The sequence below is a fragment of the Rhipicephalus microplus genome, chromosome 4, assembly GCF_043290135.1.
Source record: "Rhipicephalus microplus isolate Deutch F79 chromosome 4, USDA_Rmic, whole genome shotgun sequence".
NCBI lineage: Eukaryota > Metazoa > Arthropoda > Arachnida > Ixodida > Ixodidae > Rhipicephalus > Rhipicephalus microplus.
Window position 1 is genome coordinate 88,956,180 of NC_134703.1, and position 23,346 is coordinate 88,979,525.

The window sequence follows — 23,346 nt, forward strand, 5'->3', positions numbered from 1 at the left end:
TATGCCTATATTTTTTTTACATTGCATTCTGCAAGTTTGTGTGCGTCTTAGTACGGTATATCATAGATACGTGATGACAAAAAAAAAAAAGCAAGACGGGTATTGTCAGGCTGTTCAAGCTTCCTCGGAATAATCTGTGCTTGTTGTGTTTGTGCTAAGGACAAGTAAACAGGAAATTTCGTAAAGTTGAACCACAGTTTGATAATTATGTCAGGGAGGGGCTATATCCAACATGTTATAATGGCCATGAGCCAAGTGCATTGTCTGTGCTTGCACTAGCCACCAGTACATGCACGTACTCATATAGACATTCTAATTAGCCATAAGCACTTCTTACGCAGCCTTGAGTTCTTCGGTACCATACAAGGATATGGCATGTGGCAAGACTACGGCATGAGGCAAATTGAAAGCTGATTGTCCAGTTTAAAAAAAATCTGGTTGTCTCGTATTAGTTCACTACTTTTTCTTGGGTTGTTTTTATTTCACACGTTAACAAACTTCAGTAAAGCTGATATAACAAATACTGAACTCGAACACCAGTCAGGGTTCTAGATAGGCTATGACAATGTACTTATTCGCACGAGGTGTTAGGCTATGACTAATTGCTTATTTGCACGAGGTAAGAAGTTCGGTATGGTCAGCTGCGGTCGAATTACAGTCGAGGAATGCAAAGCGGGATCTACCGTTTTTTGGCTACCTACAAAAGAATCTCCGCAGGTCAAAACAAATCTGCATAGTTACATTATGGTGTTTCACATTACGCGCTGTAATTTTACTGAAAGGTAGGGTTCAAAATTTATTGATCTTTATTTTATTAGCAATATTTGCCAACAGATTTTGAGTGCCAGAGGTACCAGAACGGAGTTGCGTTGAGCCCCGGCACGGTGCTATTCATATTATAAATCATGGTACATCCTTATATCTACCATGAATTTAAACGAAGTCTTTTTGCTTATTTGGTTGGGCGTCTCCAAGCACTCTAGAACACTCTGAAAAGTGGCTGCCCGTTTGGTTGGTAGAATGCGAGTGGTCGGGCTACCTTCGGTAGGTTCTTCCGAAGCCTCTGACCTAGAGCGCTCCCAACCACTCTGACTTCGAAGTGAGGGCGTGGCGCGATCAGATGATTGTGACATTGGGAGGACGGATCACATGACACAAGCCGGCCAATCACATGGGTGCAGGCAGGTGAACCACATGAAGAGTGCGAGCGCACATTTCGGAAGGAGCCATCGCCTCACCGGGCGCGTATTACTTCGTGCATGTGCATGCTTTGTTAGTGGTGTTTTTGAGCATGTGTGGCGAGTTCACATCCACGAAGCCTCACGCGCCATGTCAATAAGGTGGCGGCTAAAGATGGCGCAGGAAATGTCAATGCTGTCATTACAGAATCTCGCAGACAGCCTCGTGATCCTCGAAGATAGCAGCTTGGACGAAGAGAATCGCCAGATTTGTTTGCTGTAATCAGAAGGCTTTTGCTACATCCAGGCGTGTCAGAGAGGTCCACTGAACTGATCGGCGCCATTACTTGCTGCGGCGCAGGAATGTTGACCCAGCGGCTTCCCGCGCTGACTGCATGATGGCGCTACTGACGCGCTGCTTTTAGGGAGCTTTCATGTGTGCGCCGTGGAGTGCTTTGAGATCGCCGATGTACTCGGTTGGTTCGCCACCTCTCGCGCTCTTATTGCGAGCAGCTTCGGCATCGGCAACTCCGAGACAGAAGACCGGAGTGGCCAGCCGAATATGCCATTTATGTCTTTCCGAACTCGAAGGAGCGGTTTCTTTATTTTCTTTCTGAAAAAAAATCTCAATCGACCGAGTTAGTTGCACATGAATGTGCGAGAGAATCGCCAAAGTTAGGTCGAAGAAAAACAATGCTGCAGAGTTGTCAGCGGATAAACACAACAAACCTACACAATTCATCATTAACCAAAGCTAGCCTGGGTTGTTAGTGTGGGAGTTATAACTCTGAGCCAGGACACCAGCGCTCGCCATTCACCGTTACGGATCTCGGAAAGGGCGGGGGGCGAAAGCGAGTCGGCAAGCTGAGGTGCGCTCGCTCACATATAACACACACAATCCTGCACTTTGTTTGCACCGGCGCGCAATAAAATTCGCCGTCAATCACAATTCAATCGAGATCTCCCTCCCCAACGCTCGCAACCTCTTCATCTCCGCCATTCGTTCCCGTTACGGAGGCAGGAACTCAATGCGTTCTCCGTGGCTTCGGCGCAACCTGCAAACTCCAGCTGCTTCTCTATCGCTAACAATGACGAAAGGCAATGGGCTCTCGCCATATACGGCTATTGTTGAGGAAACTGCTCCAACACGCGCGGGTATTGCCTCTCTTAACTGCCTTGGCGGGACGAAAAGCAGGAAAAAACCGCGGCCCACTTACAGTTCAGGTCGAGCGTGATGGAGACCGAGGCTGGTATGGTGATGTTGTTGTTGGCCGCCTGGCACGTGAACGTGGCCAGTAGGTCGTTGCGCGTGATGGCCGCCACTTCGAGCTTGTTCTTGACCAGTGAGCCGTCCGGGGAGAAGAAGTACGACTCGTCCAGTTGTGCGTAGTCCTTCCACCAGGTAACGGCCGGCCGAGGTTTACCTGCAGTGTAGCGAAGCAAAGCGGCGGATGTAGTTTCGCTGAGTGTGCCCGCTTTGTCGTTGTCTCTTTCAACATACGACAAGTACTCACGTAAATGTTTGTGTGTGTATGTGTGCGTGCGTATAAGAGCGTGCGCACGTGTCTGTTCGTTTGTCGGTTTGTTATTGATCGAGACTTAAGCCAACACTCGCAATGAAAACAGCGCAAAGCCTCGTTTTGTATTTTATGTAGGGTGTAAACGCCGCAACTGTTACAGAAAAGTAATTATGTGATGTTTGTGATAAAACATTCACATAATCTGACAAGACAAGTGCAAATGGAATGCCTGTTAGCCGTGAGCCCAAAAAACGGTATACTTACACATGTACTCATAGTCTAAACACCTTGAGCCACAACCCATATAAAAAATGTCAAAGCTCGCGCTAAGGAAGTTGACCTAACTTTCGCTACACCAATCAGACCATCTGTAGCACTCTACACACCTCGGTGAAGTTGCAAATTAACATAGCCTGGCGCTCACAGCATTTAGGCAGTCGTAATCTACACATACACTCGGTTCGCATGCGTACCGCTTCTCCGCCGTCTCTGGCTTAAGTGGCAGTCGCCGTCTTGGCTCCAACGAAAGTTTGCTCAAGTTAGGTACGTAAGCCCGTGCGGCGTCTTAATTTTTTTTTGCGAGGCCGCTTCTTACCAACTTCCACTTGGCACGTCAGCGTGAGCGGGTCTCCTTCGTTGTACGGCCCCACCAGGCCTTGCAGCTGTTTTCCATCTTCATCCAAGATAACAGGATCGCCAGGAGGCACTGCGTCGAGGAAGGAAAGTGCTCGCTCATTATCTGCAAACCCACGACACAGCCGCATGCACATGCAGCTCGCAAGAAAGCAGACGCTGGGGCTCATCGGCCAACAAAGCACCACCATGGCGCCAGCTGTCGAGCTAAGCGCATATAAACATTTCGAAAAACTCTGCTTTCCGGGAATTCGAGGAGTGGTTGCAGAAACCCAATTACATCCCAATTACATATCCCAATTACATATTCACAATGCGAAGACACACGATGCAAACGCTCGAATATATGATGGGCGGCGTAAGTCCGACAAAAGTGCGGTAAGCGACGGGGAGAACTTCGAGCGAGAAATTGAAGCAGTTGCGACATCAGAATGAAACCTGAAGGCTTACTCAGCGCGAGAGTATGACGCGATTGATAGCAAAGACTTGGTGTTGTCACCCAAGTCAAGTATTCTAAACAAGACCTTATTTATTCTAAACGAACAAAATGACTTGTCTAAACACGGCAGTGGTAATCATGTCGAAACATCAGTCCACGTGAGATTTTCGTCGAACTATTTCTCAACGCTGAGGAAATGAGATGCCTGTTTTATGCAAGTCCTATTCACTCAGTGCTCATTTACTTAGTGAAGAATGTATCGACTACATCAAGGAGATGTTGTATTGAGAGGCGAAAAAGTGCCTCTGTTGTGAACTTGTTTGCGTCCCCCTCCTTTTGCGTCCTTAGAAGTTCCAAATGAGTGTAATAGTGTAGCAATATGTAACCAGTAAACAATATGTTCAACAATAAATGAATCTCGCCTTTCAAAAGCTGCTATTAGAATTACCATAAGTATGGGTTGTACATGAGTCAAGATAAAGAGAGAGAGATAAAAATGCAAAGAACGGCAGGGAGGTTACCAGACGCCCATCCGGTTTGCTACCCTGCACTGGGGAAAAGATGAAGGGAAAAAAATAGGTTGCAGAGAGATAAGAAGGTACATACAATCACAAGAACACTCGGGGAGCACACACCGTCTACAGGCGGTCGCTCAGGTTTGTTGTCTTTAAGTAAAGTAGTAGTGCTTCAGTCGCTTTCTGTGCAATTGATGCAGATGCCCAAGGTCCCAGAATCTTTTGCACACCAGAATAAAAACTAATACAATGGCCTATGAGGTAGTTTAGGCCTCATTTGCTTTATCGTTAAGTGGGTACCGAATGTGATATCTACGAAAATGCGCGACTATCTTGAATTTAAAAATTTATCCTGAATTAGGAGAAAAAGCTTTCAGCTAGAAAACGTTCGATTATGCCCATAAGTGCCCATAAATATTGAGGGTACCTCGAGATAACTCTTAGCTATCTCTCACAAGGTCTTTATTGAAATCCGAAGTTTGATTTATACCACAACCAAAAAGGTACGGTGCTTACACCGAAGGTACAAGAACGCGTTTTCTGTACATTCGTTGCAGTGACCAAACCGAAGAAAGTACCTAATTGCAGTTTCTCAACTCTAAAGTAATGTAGTTATAAAACCAAGGTGAGACAAAAAAAAAAACTGTCACATGTCACTAATGTAGAAAGGAAGAACTTGTTTGGGAGTCAAAAAATAAAAGTTCAGAAAGCATTTGTGTACCGTATATAGTTCCTTCATTCACCAAAAATAGATCGCAAGAAGGTTTCAAACCTTGTACTGCAATAACTACGTATACGCTACAAAAAATTATGGCACACACGGTAAAAACCTCCTGAGCATTGACTGATATAAACGAATTAGTCAGGAAACAAGGACTTTCCAGTCATTGTTACCTGGCTCACGCCTCCTGTAAAAATCATCTCGTCCAATGAATGAGATGATTTCATCTAGGAAATGGATAAATGCATTTTAGTGAATTTTGTTTAAACCATTTTTTCTGTTGCTGAAAATTTTCGAGCAAGATGACGTTTGCAGTTAATTGTCGAATATACTGCAAAGAACTCATAAAACGGCCGCAGAAGCCGTGGTGGTTGAACTACTGCTGTGGTGGTATAATCAGCTGGAGCTCCTTCATCTTACACTCGATACAAGTCGGTGATGAAGTGGAACTTTCATTGTTTACCCGGTTTGACTTATCATTATTCTGGCGCCCCATTTCGGTGTTATTGTCACTGTTTGCGATGGCTAACGTGAAAGCCTTAGATGCTTCACCAACAGTGAAAATTCACCATGGTTAATGTCCATGGTCAATTGACGAGTGGTGGCTTTGGAAGGGTGATCCCGTTGACTGACAAGAAGAAACAAAAGTATTTGGCGAATGCGCAAGGAACCGTGACATTTCTTAATGCTATGTATTGTACCCAGTGTTGCCGTAGCTACAGCTCTCCGCTAGTCAAAACAAGGTAGAGAGCTTTGGTACAGCCCAAAAAAACAAAGAACGCTCACAAGATCTTTTACGCAATCGCTCAAGACGACATTAAAACGAAAGCAACCTCCCCTTTCTTCCCAGTCAACTTAATAATCTTGCACTAGCCCCCTTAGAAAGCTATCTGCATCTAGCGTAGTCTTGCACTTTCATCAGAACATGAGGCAGAGTAAGACTTTTGCAGCTTACCTTGACGCCATGATTACGTAGCAAATTATGATCTGCGGCGTTATCATGGCGTCATACGGCGATGTCGTAGCTTGACGATGAAGACGTGCGCATTACTCATGTTGACACCAACGCCACCGATCGAGCGACTTTTGCATTCGATAAGAACATTCGGTTGTTTCTTCTTCATAAGCTAAAAAACTGCCTTAATCACCGAGTTCCAGCCCCCATCAAATGGTCGTTGCGCGTGTTCTCAATACCATGAAGTGTGGCCGAGTAAGCAATATGCTTTTTGTTTAAGAACTGCAACTTACGCTAGTCAGCTCCTGCTGTTTTTTCCCCATCTGCAACACAAGTTTTCCAACCGTAACTACCTTCTTGCAGGGTATTTTCAGAATTTTCGGCCAGCATTGGGTAGTTAGGGTAGTGGCATAGGGTCTCAACAACTCACACGTCACTGATCAGTGAAAAATGTAAAATATTTGTGCGACATAACCGAAGGATACATTCCTGTGGTGAAGCGAATTGGAACTATCTTAATTCTAATGTCACCAGCACACAAAATGAATGATCATGCGCCAAGCACCCTAAGGATAAGTTTGTTGTTGTTTTTATACAAGGTGTTTTTTTCTCTCTCTCGTCTCCCATCAGTTCATTGCATGGAGGGGCTTTTAAATTTTGCCATGTTGATCGGCTACACTAATTAAGGCGAAAGCTTTTGACACCACATCGTACAATAAAAATGATAGTGGGTGTGAACGTGAGTGTTGCAGAAAATCACCGTGATATAACAACGCCGTCTAATGAGGTCGTTGTGGCATTGCACATCGCCAGAGTTTTTGATGCCATCTTGAAGTCATTGTGACGACGCTGAGGATAACAATATTACGGCAAGCAATGGCATTATCAGATGTAATTGTCACACGGTATTATGTGGACTGATCTCGGAAGCACGTCATACGTCTTCACTCACATTGGTCAGTTATTGCTGTAACTTTCGCTTATCTGCTCTCTGCTGGATGTTTTTAATCGAAAAAAAAAAACTTGCTTGCCTGCAAAAGTTGTTTTTTTTGTTTACATACTTGCCTAACAGTAGAGCACGCTTTACAGAAACAGTGCGTGACATTATGACGATTCGGCGAGATGGTGGCAAAGTGCAGTAGAATCATAATTAGGAAATTTGTTTTGATAACTGTAGCTCACGCTGGTCTGTTAATGTCGTAGCTTTATCTTATCCGCTGCATTTTTTTATTCGAGAACAAATAATGACTGTGCGCGCCTGTGAAAGTTGCTTTTGCTTGTGAACATAATCGCCTAACGGTAGAGCACGCTTTACAGGAGTGCGTAGGATGATGATGAGTTGGTGAGCTAGTGAGAAAAGTGCGGTCAAGTCACAATCATGAAATTCGTTTCGACGCTGGTCAGTTACTGCCGTAACTCTTGCTCACCTGCTGCATGGTAATAGGAAAAAAACAATGATTATGCACGCTTGTGCAAGTTGTTTACAGAAAGAGTGCGCGGCATTATGACGAGTTGGTGAGCCGGTGATAGAATTGCGGTCAAGTCACAATTACGAAATTTGTTTTCCTAATTGTACCTCATGGTGGTCAGTTACTGCCGTAATTTTCGCTTATCTGCTATCTGCTGCATGTTTTTAATCGAAAGAAAAAATAATATTGCGCGCCTGTAGAAGTAGCTTTTGTTCGTTTGCATACTTGCCTAACAGTAGAGCACGCTTTACAAAAAAGAGTGCATGGCATTATGATGAGTGGGTAAGCCCGGGATAGAAGCACGGTCAAGTCACAACTATTAAATTTGCTTCGATAACTGAAGCTCACGCTGGTCAGTTACTGCCATAATTTTGCTCACATGCTGCATGTGTTATTTGGGAAAAGTAATAATTATGCGTGGTCAAGTTGCTTTTGGTTGTGAACATACTTGCCTAACAGTAGAGCACGCTTTACAAAAAGAGTGCATGGCATTATGACGAGGTGGTGAGCCAGTGATAAAAGCGCGGTCAACTCACAATTATGAAATTCGTTTCGATCACTATTGCTCATGCCAGTCAGTTACTGCTATAGTTTTGCTCATCTGCTACAAGTTTTTATTTGGGGAAAAGAATGATTGTGCATGCTTGTTGAAGTTGCGTTTGTTTGTGAACATACTTGCGTAACAGAAGAGCAGGCTTTACGTAAAAAGTGCGTGGCATTATGACGAGTTGGTGAGAAGGTGACAAAGTGTGGTTGAGTCATCATCAAGAAATTTGTTTTCATAATTGTAGCTCCTGGTGGTCAGTTACTGCTGAAACTTTTGCTCATCTGCTTTATGTTTTTAATCGAGGAAAAACAATGATGATGCATGCCTGTGAAAGTTCCTTTTGTTTGTAAAAATGCTTGCCTAACAGCATAGCAAGCTTTACAGAAAAAGTGCGTGGCATTATGGCGAGTGGGTGAGCCAGTGATAGAAGCGCGGTCAAGTCCCAATTATTAATTTTTTTTCGGTAACTGCAGCTCCCGCTGGTCAGTTGCTGTCATAACTTTGCTCACAAGCTGCATGTTTTTATTTGGGAAAAGTAATGATTGTGCGTGGTTGCAAGTTGCTTTTGTTTGTGAAGGTGCTTGCCTAACAGTATAGTACGCTCTACAGAAAGAGTGCATGACATTAAGACGAGTTGGTGAGCCAGTGATAGAAGCGCGGTCAAGTCACAATTATTAAATTTGTTTCGATAACTATTGATCACGCTAGTCAGTTACTGCTATAGTTTTGCTCATCTGCTTCATGTTTTTATTTGGAGAAAATAATGATTGTGCATGCTTGTTGAAGTTGCTTTTGTTTGTGAACATGCTTGCCTAACAGTAGAGCACGCTTTACAAAAAAAGTGCGTGGTATGACGAGTGTGTGAGATGGTGACAAGATGTGGTCGAGTCATAATCAAGAAATTTATTTCCATAAATGTAGCTAACGGGGGTCAGTTGATTCCACAACTTTCGCTCATCTTCTGCATGTTTCGATTGAGGAAAATCTAGGTTATGCATGGTTTTTGAAGTTGCTTTTGTAAGCATACTAGCCTAACACAAGCGTACGCTTCAAAGAAAGGGTACGTGGCATCGTGACGAGTTGGTGGGCCGGTGATAGAAATGCGATCGTGTAATAAACTTAAAATTTGATTTGTGAATTGTAGCTCAAGTTGGTCAGCTACAGTCGTAACTTTCGCTCATCTGCTGCATGTGTTTAATCGAGAAAACAACGACAATTATGCATGCCTGTAGAAGTTGCTTTTGTTTGTTAGCATACTTGCCTAACAATAGAGAACGCTCTACAGAAAGAGTGCGTAGCTATATGAAGAGTTGGTGAGCCAGTGATAGAAGTTCGGGCAAGTCACAAATATGAAATTTGTTTTGATAATTGTAGCTCACGCAGGTAAGTTACTGCCGCAACTTTCGCTCATCTGCTGCATGTTTTGAATTCAAGAAAAACAATGATTGAGCACGCCTGTGGAAGTTGATTTTGTTTGTTAATACTTGCCTAACAGCAGGGCAAGCTTCAAAGAAAGAGTACGTGACATTATGACGGGTTGGTGAGCAGGTGATAGAAGTGCGTTCAAGTCACAATTATGAAATTATATTTGATCACTGTAGCTCCCGCTGGTCAGTTACTGCCGTAACGTTCGCTCATCTGTTGCATGTTTTAATTCAGGAAAAATAATGATTGTGCATGCCTGACAAAATTGCTTTTGTTGGTAAACATACTTGCCTAACATCAGAGCACCCTTTACAGAGAAAATGCATGTCATTACGGCGAGCGTAGAAGCGTGGTCAAGTCGCAAATATGAAATTTGTTTTGATAACTGTTGTTCACGCTAGTCAGTTATGGCCATAGTTTTGCTCATCTGCTACATGGTTTTATTTTAGGAAAAGAATGATTGTGCAGGCTTGTTGAAGTTGCTTTTCTTTGAGAACATACTTGCCTATCAGTGGAGCACATTTCACAAAAGTGTGCGTACTAATATGATGAGTTGGCGAGCCGGTGATAGAAGTACGGTCAAGTCACAATTATGAAATTGATTTCGATCACTGTAGCTTACGCTGGTCAATTACTGCCGTAACTTTTGCTCATATGCTGCATGTTTTAATTGAGGACAAGAATGATTGTGGGCACTTGTTGAAGTTGATTTTGTTTCTTAAACACTTTCCTAACAGCAGATCATGCTATACGAATAGACTGTCTGTGCATTTCCTATGGAGGCGGAAATGTTGTAGGCCCGTGTGCTCAGATTTGGGTGCACGTTAAAGAACCCCAGGTGGTCGAAATTTCCGGAGCCCTCCACTACGGCGTCTCTCATAATCATATGGTGGTTTTGGGACGTTAAACCCCACATATCAATCAATCAATAGACTGCCTGCCATTATGACGACCTGGGGGACTGGTGATAGAAGGGCGGTCAAATCAAAATTATGAAATTTGTTTTGGTAATTGAAGCTCAGTCTGGTTAGTTACTGCCATAATTTCCACTCATCTGCTGCATGTTTTTATTCGTGGAAAATAATAACTGTGCACGCTTGGTGAAATTGTTTTTGTTTGTTAACATTATTTGCCTAACAATAGAGCACACTTCATGAAAAGACTGCGTCGCATTATGACGAGTTCATGGGCTGGTGATAGAAGTGTTGTGGAGTCACAGTTACGAAACTGGTTTTTATACTATTAGCCCCCACAGTTTCTTCTGCTATTTTACAGATATGCTACATGTTTCATTTGGAGGGAAAGTAATGAGTTGGTTTGCTTTCGAAAGGTGATTTTGTTTTGGAATATACCTGCTTAAAATATCAGCAAGCTTTGCAAAAAGACGGCGTGGCATAATGATAAGTTGGTGATCCGGCTACAGAAGTGCAGTCAAGTCACAATTATGAAATTAGTTTTGATCATTGTAGCCCACTGTAGTGAGTTCTTGCCTTAATTTTTTCTCGGCTTCTGCGTGTAGTTTAATTTGGGGGAAAGTAATGATTGCGTGTGCAAATGCTTTTTTTTGATAAAATGCTTGCCGAACAGTAAAATACGTTTTAAAAAAGTGCCTAGCATCACGACGAGTTGGTGAGGTGGAGATGGGGATGATAGAGCTCATTTCACGACCCCTTGGGTAGTATGTGCATTGTGTGGCTCGGAGAAAAGGACACGTTGTTCACAGCCGGTATACGTTTTTCATTGCGACGTAATCATCAGTAATGTGGCTTCATTAATATTTTTTTTCAACAAAGATGATTACTAAAGAAACGGGTGTAAAGGCCAAGCAGTGGGCGAAGCTTCTCTGAATATCTCTGAAACCCTGGGCAATCTTGTAGATTACAATGGTCTCTTTCGTAATGCTGAATAATAAACCCGCTGATATGCTAAAATTTTGAACTTCTATGGTAAGGTACCGCTGTAGTGGTTGGTTGTGCGAGGTGGTATGACGACTTGACATTGATTGACCATTTTTACGTAGGGTTTAACGTCCCAAAACCACCATATGATTATGAGAGACACTGTAGTAGAAAGCTCCGAAAATTTTGACCACCTGGTTTTCTTTAACGTGCACCCAAATCTGAGACCACGGCTTACAACATTTCCGCTTTCATCGAAAATGCACGTACTTGACATCAAAATAGCGCAAAACAATGATATACTGGGCCGATAAAAAGAAAAAGCAATGAAGGAAACAGGAGGCCTGCGTGGATAGCGCAACATACTCAAAGCGAAAACTGGAACAATGGCATTCCTAGAACCAGTTGTAAGCTCTCTTGAGTATACTAATACAAGTATGCTTGAAAGGTACCCACTGCGCAATAAATGATATTATTTTTCGGACTGGGAAGAGCCGCTAGACTATTAATGGTTATTCTTCGGAGAAGAAATGTAGCCGCTATGTAGGTGCAAGGCAATATGTGATCTTTCTTGGTGATGGGCTGCTGACGATGAAGAATTTCTGATGATCCCTTTGAAGGTGGTTGAAAGTATTCGCCGACGCTCTCGTTACACTATTTGTATTGTTTGAAACCGGATTATAGTTCGCATTGTGTGACGTCTGGTTGTTACAGACAGCAGCTCTTCTGTCGGTGCCCGTTTCCTACAGGCCTTCCGTCCTTTAGCGACACTTTTATAGGAAATAAGCTGCTACATTTCTCTGTCTTAGTAGCTACTCTAGGGAAGGTTCATAGGCTGAAAGGAGGTACTATGGCTGAAGTTCCGGTAAAGGCCTGGCACCAGTGGTGCTTTTAGTCGACTCGAATTGATAGGTACGCGTTGAATGCTCACAAGTTTTGCGAATGCTCGTAAGCTCCCGGTCGGACATTTGGTATGTGGCATTGACCTGAACTTTTTCGACACGCAAGCTTTCTTGGGTATTGGCAGAGCTCCAAGTGAAGAACAAAATATTTGATTTAATATTTAGCAACGCTGAAAACCAATAAATGTAAAATATTGTAACCATGGCGTTAATAAATACCTGTATTAAAGGAAGAGTGAATTCTTTTTTTGAGATTTGTTTTTGCATAAAAAGAAAGAAGCTAGCAGTAAACGGGTTCCCCACACCCCTTTCAAAAGGTTTTTCGTAGTGTGATTGGTAGGCAGAAATATGAATAAAATAAAGCAACTGTTTTCTAACGTCCCGTAATTTAGACAATTAAGAGCTAATAAAGCGAGAATGGCAAAATAAAGTTCAAATATGAGTTCGTAATTAGGCAGAGCCTATTCTTCGGGTAAGTGCAACACTGCATTATCCAGTCGAACTTTAGTTATTGGCTGAAAATGTACTGGCAGTGTTTGTGCATTGCAGCCAGCAAGAGAAGAGTTATAGTAGGGCAGAAAATGCACAGCAGCTAAGGTATAATGAGAATGCCTATTCACCTGACGGCTTGTTTATAAACAAGTCTTTTAAATTGACTTCACTTCACTATTGGATTGCACTAAAATCTTGTTGTTGGAGAAATCCTATACGTCTCGTATTTGTGCGCCTGCTTCCGGAGCTAGTAAAATCAAACGTCGAACGTCCAGGCGCATTTTTTTCTTGTCAGCCAGGAAGAAACATTAGAACGGAAACGCCTCTAACAAAGGGTATAGGAGGTTTAGATTGACGGAAATGAGAAAGAAATGAATAGTTTGCTCGAATAAGAAATATCTAAAAATACGGTGGCAGAAGCCACGTGGCTCCTTTAATTTCGAGCGCTTACGATTAGTTTTCTCGCATTCATCACTGGCAGTTAGAAGGACGTGCAAACGAACGCGTCTTCTTCGAGCACTAAAGATAAAACTGGTAATAAAAATATGTGCGTCCAATAATCAAGAAAGAAAGAACAAAGCCGGAGTGGTTAAAGACAGGACCAACGAGACAAACGGAATGTGGAATTTGTTTACGGAATTTCGTTCCTTAAAATGAAGCGAGACGGATGATAAGCAGCACTGTCACGTTGTAGAAGAAAAAAAAGAGCAGCAAATAAACAGCAGACCGAATCTGGGGTCTTGGCGACGCCGGAATGAAGCGAAGGAAAAATCGCCGCGATTTCTGCTTAGAGCGTCGTTTCTGCAAACGACTTGAAAAACGGCGTCTGTGGAATGCCCCGCGGGAGAAGATGAACAGGATCGTATAAAGATGAAGTAAGAAGGCTAAGCGGAAAAGAAAAAAAAGTCAGTTTCGTCGAGCGAAGATGAAGGATATAACAAAACGCGTCGTTGTAATGAAAAAGTAAGAAGACGCGATGAGGGAGAAAGGGAAAAAGATCAGAGGAAAGGGCAGGCGATCGAAGAGAGGTCGATGTCCAATTGAAACTCATCAGGCAGAGATTTGGGACGGGCGTAGAGGGGAGTCAGGCTGATCGAAGTGTTTTCTGTGTACTTGGACGAATGATGCGGCTGTTGCTGCTGCTGTTTCCATCGCCCGCTGCGCACGCTGGCGCTGGAGTCGTGGTCTCTGGTGAACTTCGAAGATTCGTAGCGAAAAGGAAAGGCTGTAAGAAAGTAGAAGTATGACCAGCTTTGATGAAAAAATGATGCTGAAACTAGCAAAAAGGGATACGCGTGCAACATGGTGCTATCAAAAAAAGAGGAAAGAAAGACAAGTTTAAAAGAGTATCACATCGTGCATATATGTCGAGCAAACATAGGAATGAAACTACGTAAGATGCGCGCAAAACACCGAGTAAAGAGCAGGTAGGAGACGCAGCGGGAGTTTCGATATGGAGCCGTAAACCAAAGAGCAAAAAGGGCGTCGGAGTAGATGAAGATCACCGGACCTCTCGTGCTTTCGAAATCGAAAATCGATCTGATTTTGAGCTGTTTTATACTAATTTTTACCTTTATTTCTTTCTTTTGCGATGACTGAAAGATTGTGTCCAATGTGAGCACAGGACGCCGCGGGGGCTTCCGTCGTTGTTGTGGTGGTTGCGGCGCGCTATATTATTACGCGCCACCTCTCTGAAGAGGAATGGACGAGGAGAGAGACCAGAGGAGGCAGGCGGGCAGACACGGTCCAGCCGCCTAGTGTCCGGCAGTCACGCAATGCTAGCCGCACGCCAAGCACCAACTTCACCCTCCCGATAAGTCTCGTCGTTCCGGCTGCCGCAGAACACCCCACTGCCACCACCTTCCTCTCCGCCTTCCCATTCGCGAAGCGATGTCTTCGTGGCGTGGGATGGGATATGACGTGGAGCGTCACCCCCAATTTAGGGGTCCGATGCGGAGAGGCGTAGAACGCTCACCAACGCTGGCCACGGCTGACACTGCCGCGGGGAAGAGACGACATGGTTTGTTGCGTAGTGGCGGTTACATTTGGGGTGCGTGACGCGTTCGCGGTGCCGTGACCAGCATTACCGGGGGCGAGCCAGGATGTAGGGCGAGATTTGAAAGATCCTGACCGCGTGCCTCCGAGGTGGACCGGACGTGTCTTACGCCTAGGTTTTGAGGGGTGAACGAGTTTATACAGGGCACTTCGGGCTCTCTTGCAATTTTATTCGTGGTGCGGTAAGAAGCAGGGCATTTTGAAAAACAGAACATTGCTTTGGATTGTGTTGTTGTCAGCCTCTGACAGTCATTTTCGTGTTAGCTTTCTAGCCCAATTACTTCAGTCGACGAGGTCAAACATAGATAAACGTTCCTTTTGCATATAGTGTAGAGAATTAATTTCTCAGACACTTTGTTAAATAATACTGCGAGGAAAAAATTCGGCAGATCCCACGTACCCGGGAATCGACGTTATGCGAAGCAAGCAGAAGGAAGGTGACCATGTAGCAATTTTCTATTGAGTGACACGCCATAAAATGACGTTAATATATGTACAAAAGTTGCATTCACAGAGATATGTTGAGGAGTCGCAGATGTGTATATAATCAGTTGTTTGCACTTGCGCAACGATGCCAACTGGAACATGTGTATTAGCAACACGAGAAGCTGATATGAAGCGCTGATGCTCGCGAGGATGCTGGCCCTGGACCCTGCTACATAAATCAGCTTCAGTGCATAGTGACTAACCACAATTGATGTTAACCAGACGTGACGGCTGTATCAAAAGAGTACATATGTGATGTTTATAAAATTGGGTAGGCAGCAGTGCAACCACAATGGACGTTTCACGAAGATTAGCGTCTATATTTGAAAAATAGTTCCGAGACCTGGCGTAGCTCCGTGGTAAAATACTTCATTGCCACGAAGAATGCTTGGGTTTGATTCCAGCTGGGACCCTGATATTTATTCTTTGCATTCGTATGGTCGACGCTACCGATGTCGGGTATTTCTTCTCGTGCGTTAAAATTGCCCATGTGTTTTCTCGTCGTTCCTTGGTAGATACTAAGTGTCAATCACCTGTGGCGCATACACGCATAGCAGTGGCACATACCCACCCGTGGGTGTGTGATACTGTCTGGCGGGAAGTGTTCGACGACGTACGCGACGGGGTTGTGACATTATTCATGTCTTAACTAGCGCGCCCTGTTCGTCAAACTACCTTACCCTCTAATGCTAATTTTGGTTCACGCCAAGTTAAGGCGGTGCTTACGAGAGCATCCAAACGTAAGCGGCTAGATAGATAGATAGATAGATAGATAGATAGATAGATAGATAGATAGATATATAGATAGATAGATAGATAGATAGATAGATAGATAGATAGATAGATAGATAGATAGATAGATAGATAGATACGCTCAAAGTCGCCGAAGTTCGCTAAAAAATGCTTTGCATTTAAAAATAATGAGAAATGTTTCTGCTGAACTTTTGCCAAGTAAGATAGAAGGAAAAGGCCTAGTAAAAGATAATGATAAATGCTCTTTTTTTTTGGAAATACGCACTCAATAAAAGAAACAAGTAAGAAACCTGTACAAATGAAATCTCTTATTGTGGAAAAATTATAAGACAGAAGATGAGGAAAGATATTACACTTTTTCCGCCTTCTGAAGCAAGTGAATGCTCTACAAGAAGCTTGGGAATAGTCATTGGAACTACACTGATATAAAGAAAAGGGTATGACACTCTTTCTTTTTCGAACGTTAATAAGCGAGCGTGAAACGTATATTATCGACAAGCTTACCATGAATTCTAATGACGACACACTAGATTTAGATTTCTATTGCGTATCAATATTTGTAATCTTAAAAACAGTTTGCTCGGATAAATCTTCGTAAAAGAGCTTGAAAAATTAACATTAGGGTTCATCTGTCAATAAAATAATAACTAGCAAAGCAAGCGTAATAATGAATAAAAGGTATGGCATTGGAGATTTTGTTTAGGCACATTGCGACTGGTGACGCAAAAGTGTGGCATATTTGGGATTTAAATTGTCGCGTTGCTTTAGCCACAAAACGTTTGGCATGGATTCACCTCCTTACCAGTCACGACATAACATTCACTACCGAAGCGTTAACTTTTTTTTTTTTGCTCCTTACATATTTTTCTAGAATTCTGCCCGATGAATTCGAACAAAAATAACAAAAATGCTATAAAAAAGAGAAAAAAGATACAGAAAGCCAAAGTTTGGAGCACCGACTTGTCCTTCCCTAAGCTCCCAATTCCGAAGAGTCCAAGGTGACATTGTGGTCGAGATCTGATCCCTGCGTAGAGGGCTATTTCCCCACATCGCCGTTCGTGGCACGGCTTCACCCTAAAAAAATGGCAGATTTGAAACGGCAGAAACGAGCGCGCGCGTGCGTCCGCCATAACAATAAGCGCACTTACGGCAATGTCCTTACCCCCTTCCCCTTCCTTTACCTTACATTACAAAGTGCGTGGAGAAGGAAGTGTTCTAGGTTTATGACGCATTCATCGATTTCCAAGCAGCTATACTGAAAGAGCAAGCTGGGAGAGGTTTCCATATGCCATTAAACCTGCACGAGGAAGGTGGCCGGCATGATCTGCGGTGAAGCACGTCATTCGAGGATTACGGGGAGGGGCGGTGGAGAGAAAGGGAGAGAGAGAGAAAAAGAGAGAAAGAGAGAGAGAGAAAGAGAGAGAGAAAGAGAGAGAGCGAGAGCGGGAGCGAGAGAGAGATAGATAGATAGATAGATAGAGAGAGAGAGAGACGGTGCATGCGCGCTCCTTGTATGCGCGGATGCTGACGTGGAGAACGATGAGAAAGGAAGGAATAGGCATTGTGACACCTGGTCGCTGGTGCTGGACACAGCTCGCTGGCGTCGATATTGAGTTGCGGTTTGTCTTTCCCGTTTCTCAGCGCATGTCCACCGAATGTAGCCGCCGTTAGCCTAAACACCGAAGAACCAGAGTTGGCACTGTGCTCCAGCGGTGGCACGAGTGGCGCCATTTGATTTTAACAACGTTACTGTAGTCCTTAGCAGATGAGGTCTTTCCCTTTTGTAGCTTGGTAAATCCACTGACTGTCGGTTCTCAAGGAATGTACGTAGGTGCCATAAGACAGGTCGTTCTCGTGAAATCCCGCTGTGCACCAAACATCGGTGACGACGCATTTGTAGTAGATTGCATGTGTTATGTTGTTTGTGCATGTTTCGTGTCCTGTAATAAACGCTAACAGATAAATAGGCCGAGGAAGATATAAGGACCGTTAATTGTACAATTTTAAGTGTAATGTACTTATGTTGTAGATGTGCAGAAAGCAAAACGGACAAAAATATAACTTGCAGATGGATGGGACCGAACGCGCTACCTTCGAGTAACGCACCAGTTGTTCTACCTTTGCCAAGTGAGTTACGACGGTAGTCGTCTCGCCATCCATTACACCGGATATTTATGTGCATGCAAACCTGGGAATGTTAGTCAGCGTGGTTCATGGCCATTACGGTCAGTGTGAAAATGTGTATATTTATCCGAAGGTTACACGTTCGGTCTCTGCCGGCTGCACGTTGTCCTTTTCTCAAATTTACTTTCTTCACACCTAAAGCACCACACGGGACACTAGAATTAACGTTCTCTATGACATTTTTGGCTTTTTTATCTTCTGGTTTTCATTAAAGTTGCATAAAAAAAGATACCAGCCCTGGAACATCATTTTTTTATGTCCTATTCTTGTTTTCTTGTCCTTATAGTAGGTTATTTTGCATGTCATTTCGTTTGTTACTTAGATTCCGTCAGTGAGCTTGCTGTTATGTAAAGCTGTGAATACTTATCCGAATGCAATAATACGGAAAGACGGGCTAGTTGGTACTGCTGCATAATTGAAGTTTTTGCGCACACACACAAGGACACAGAAGAAGGGAACACAAGGACCAGCGCAGACTAACAACTGATTTTTATTCAGTAAGAAAACAGAATATATACGCTTACTTGCACCCCATGATCACCGCGCATGAGCAAAAATTATACTTATCCGAATGCTCCGCCGTGGTGGTCTAGTGGCTAAGGTACTCAGCTACTGACCCGCAGGTCGCGGGATTAAATCCCGGCTACGGCGGCTGCATTCTCGATGGAGGCGAAAAGGCTGTAGACACGTGTGCTCAGATTTAGATGCACATTAAATAACCCCAGGTGGTCGATGTTTCCGGAGTCCTCCACTACGGCGTCTCTAATAATCATATGGTGGCATTGAGACGGTAAAACCCACAAATCAATAATCAATATCTGTCCAAACGTTTGTTGTGCAAAGGTCCATGTGTTCGATGAGCATGGCGCTCACCACACCCAACAAAGTCACAATGTTTGTCGTTTAAATATAAGTTTCGAGCCGCGGCGCTTTGGAGTTTAAAACAACATTATTATACTTACTACCTTATACTTTACTATACATTAGAGTTATTATACTTTTTGCGGTTGTCCTTGACACGAGGTGTGATGATGGATTATTATAGGAAAGAATATCGAACTTCCATCCCTATTGCTGTGTCTCAAAAGGTTGCAGAGAGAATCATTTCACAACTGATCAAAAAAAAAAAAAAAGAAAAGAAAGGTAACAATGGGACTCATTAAGTGAATCAAACAGAATCACAAGCGAGTGATTCAAAACAGATGAATTAACTGCGTGTAGACCTGTTACTTATGCCAGCCGAACCAAGAGAACACTGGTACCTCGGTGTTCTTATTTGCGTACACGTGTTCAATTCTAAACGAATACAATTTGGTTGATGTTCTTTGTGTACCATTCCCGCTCCCCCATCACCTCCGCTGGTCTACCCAGCCTCAAGAGAACGTTAGAGCTGTATTATTTTTGTTTGTTTCAACTTTGGAGCGTCATTTCAAAAGGTATGTTTTGAGAGCTTTAAGATAGTGACAATTGTATTTGTGTGAGTGTGTGGTTGTTGACCGAACGCATGTAATAATCGGAACCGAGACACTATTTTTAACCGAATAAAGTTTCGTAGGGCCAAGATAATCGTTTCCGAGGTATACATTTACAAACAGGTGTAGGCGAGGTAAACGTAGTATAGGAGCAATGATTTTCGTATCACAGTGAACGTGGGAGAGTCTGCGATTGCAAGCACGCGTTGGTTCGTGCAGTTGGTCCAACTTGAGGATAACTTGAGGCAGCGGAAAAGAACGACGACAAAAATAAGGAGCGGACACAACAGGACGAGTGCTGGATCAGAAACCGCGCTCGCCCTTTTGTGCGTTCCTCATCTTTGTCCTCCTCTTTGTCGCTGCACTAAAAGTTATTTGTGAGGGCATTAGAATGAAGCAAATAAAGAAGTGACATCTAAGAGTTCGCAGTGAAACGCAATAATTTAGGGAGCACACTTTTTGTTTAGGACGTCTCGAGATAGAATTATCAACGTGCAGTTCTTGCGCGAATAAATATGCGAGTGACATCTTTAGTTTTCTTTCACAGAGTTCACAGAGGGTGCTGCAGATTTTCCCATTGCCGTCTTTAGCATGAAGGCATAAATGCTCCTATTGCTCGCGACAACGTAAGACATCGAAGCGCCCAGAAAGCTGCATCGGCCATCAGGAATGATTACGCGCCAGTTACGCCGGCGCTCCGAACTAATTGCGCTCATTGTCTGAAATGCCCCACGCTCCCTCTACGTTCCGAAGGCTCTGCATCTCGGCGTGATTTGCTTTCGCCGCGAGGCAAACTGCACACAGCCCGACAGAAAAGACAAACCCATCGATATAGAAGGGGCAGAAAACTTGGGAGAGGCAGTGTGTGGCCAGCCGAGCAATGCGGAAACTACACGGCTGGCTGTTGACGGAACTTGGGGAAAAGCGTAAAGAGAGAGGGAAGGCAAGGAGATGAAAGGGGGTGCTCAATCAGATTGCACGCGCGCGCCCACACACGCCCACGCTCTCTCTGAAAGCGGTGGGTGGCGTGTCTTATTCGCGTCGTCGATAACAGAGAATCCATGCCAAAGTGGGGATCGAGAAAAAAGCACCTGCGCCTATATAACCGTGGGCTGACGTGCTTACTTGGAAAGACAGCCGCGCTCATTCGCCCCGCCTTAGAACAACAGAAGCGAAACAAAAACGGACAGAAAAGCGTGCAGGAAAAGTGGTTTCGTTTCTGTCTTTTCTTCCTCTTCTCTCTCCATCTTCTCTAGTCTACGTGCCAGAGAGTCAAGCTGCCTTTTAGCACGCATCAGCGAACGTCGTGTTCACTGCACATGTCGGTGACAGCCCCAGTGCCTCCTCTGCCTACATCCCAAACATACCCGCTGAATCGAGAGCGCATCGACAGCGCCCACACGGGGAAGGCAAAGCTTAGAAAAACAAACAACCGCGCTAGAAAACACAACTGGGACAAAAAATGAAGATGAAGTGAAGAATAAAAGAAGGCTGCGTGAGACGAGTTCTTTCTGGCGGCTTTTTCTTCCCTCCGTTGGCACGTGGAGAAGCGAGTCCTACGTGTTTCGTTATTTCAGAAGGAGACAAAATCCCCGACGATTTTGTCGGGATGCCCCTAGGAGTTCGCACGCTAGATGTTATGGCCAGCTTCGCGGGCCTGAAGACGAAGCGTCGCGACGAAACGGGTGACGGATTTCACGGATTCCGCAGCTTTCGCGTGCGTACGTGCGAAGAAGCGGCATGCCGCTCGCGCTGACTTTCCGCGTTCGCTTTGTAAAGAACGGATCACAAAGAACTGGTCTGGAGACTACGGGAATTTGAGAATGAAACGAAAAATAAAGGGTACATCTAAGACATGAGTTGGGGTCGACGTGTGTTATCTCCCTTGAAGTACAAATGTTTATGGTAAGGGACTTACCCATGAATGTTTGAATAAAAAACAATAAAAGGCAGCGCGGTAAGTGAATGACTTTGGGAAATTCACTTGTGTATTCTATGAAAATATTATCACGCTAAATACGGAGAAAGTATAACACGTGAAGAGACAGACGTAAGCACAAACTTCAAGTTAGATTTGATTGCTTGTCACGTTGGAGCTCACGTACAAAAATAAGGCGATGTACATATAATTATAATAACAAAATTTGAACACAAAATGTTCTTGAGGCCATTCTATGCTCAGCGATATTCATCATTTAATATCCTTTTTGCTCCCGTCTTGTTCCTAAGCATGGTTAGATTACTTTGGAGTGACAAGAAAAAAAAATCGCTAGAGCAAGCAGTGCTCAGAACGTGTGCACCTTGTACCGATAAATCTCTCAACGTCGTAGGTGACGGGCTCACATAAGTCAATTATAGGCTACAGCTACTTCGTCCGCGCTGGATGAACACCCGTTTTATGCGTCAGTCTTGTCGCTGCTAAGTAGGTAAGCTGTATTCCCAGGCGGCACATTTACTTAGCTTGGGTTATCTTTCTTGCAGCCTATTCCAATGCTTGCCAGTAAAGCTGAGAACCGAAAAAAAAATAGCATGAATAGTGCAATCTCGACAATCTATCCCTTGTGGGGAGAAATGTATGCGAGCTAGACAGGAGCGTACGTGACTCAAACCACTCGTTAGAGTTATACTGTAACTACAGTACAATGCACTGGCGCCAAGCAATTCATTCTTGAGTTAACAGAAGCTAGCACTTGAAGGTGTCCCGTTCTTAGTCAAATAATCTAACCAGATAAAATCTGACAAGCAAGACACCAGCCACCTGAGAATCCATTGTGTCAATACCGCGTAACTAGAGTCTTCACGAAAGAGATTGACTAACTCCATACATATACGCTCCCATTAATTGGCTTCTATTGTCCCGCCATGTCAAGGTGCCTCTATTTTTCATGTCGTGTGCGCCACTGTCACCGGTTATCGACTTGTCAGTGTTAGTCCTGCTTTCCGCCTCTCCACCGTAACCTAACCTGACGTGCAGCTTTACGATTGGAATCAGATGGAAGTTCGTGCTCACGGCATTCTCTTCGAAGTGTTCATTGTCTTCTATTTTGTCAGCAGAAACTTTCGTGGATTACGATAAACAGCAACTATCGAGGACGTCACGTCGCGTTCGATGCGTTTTAACCCTGTGTAAGTTTGCGCGTGGAAGCGAGCGTTATCTCTTAACGCATGGATCGCCTTGTGTTCAAGGGAGCAAGAGGAAAGGGGCTCACGATTAGGCTTCGCTGTCAGCGTCGCCGAATGCGGGCGTTATCGGTGATGGCCTCGCGCTCTCGACGCGTCTACCTCGGCGGCGTGGAGCCTACACTACTGCGTACCGCCAGTGCCCTCTTTAGCCTTTTGTTCGCCGGCACTTGCGAAGAACAAAAGCCGCTGCGCGTGCGTCAGAAAAGAAGCTTTCGGCACAGGCTGCCTCTTGCCTGATCCGCCACGTAGGAAATGAGAAGAGCTTACTCTTCAAAGCCGGATTCCCTGCAGTACGGTTCCCCCCTCCTCTGACTTCCATTTCTTTTTCGTTTTTTTTTTTTTGCCAGGACTGTGTACGCATGGGCGATTGAGAACCGAAGCAGAGGGCACGATTGTAGAACAACTCTCGCGCTTCAAAGCTTCGAGGGCGTCACATCGAAACGGGCTGCTTGTCTGCTTCTTTTTTTTTTCAAGAAGTATGCAGAGACGAGAGCGAACGTCCTGACGAAAGATATTGAG

The 23,346-nt window shown here is 44.1% G+C and overlaps 1 protein-coding gene across 4 annotated transcripts in view; it reads right to left on the reverse strand.

Moving 5' to 3' along the window:
- The window catches only part of LOC119172789 (protein turtle), a 353,955-nt gene that overhangs the window by 91,094 nt on the left and 239,515 nt on the right, over nucleotides 1-23,346 (reverse strand). For all 4 annotated transcript variants that reach the window (XM_075893304.1, XM_075893302.1, XM_075893303.1 and 1 more), the window contains exons 3-4: nucleotides 3,294-3,404; nucleotides 2,396-2,602 (exon numbers count right to left, since the gene is read on the reverse strand). In XM_075893304.1, the coding sequence (XP_075749419.1) occupies nucleotides 2,396-2,602; nucleotides 3,294-3,404 (318 nt within the window). The remainder of the gene's footprint in view (nucleotides 1-2,395; nucleotides 2,603-3,293; nucleotides 3,405-23,346) is intronic.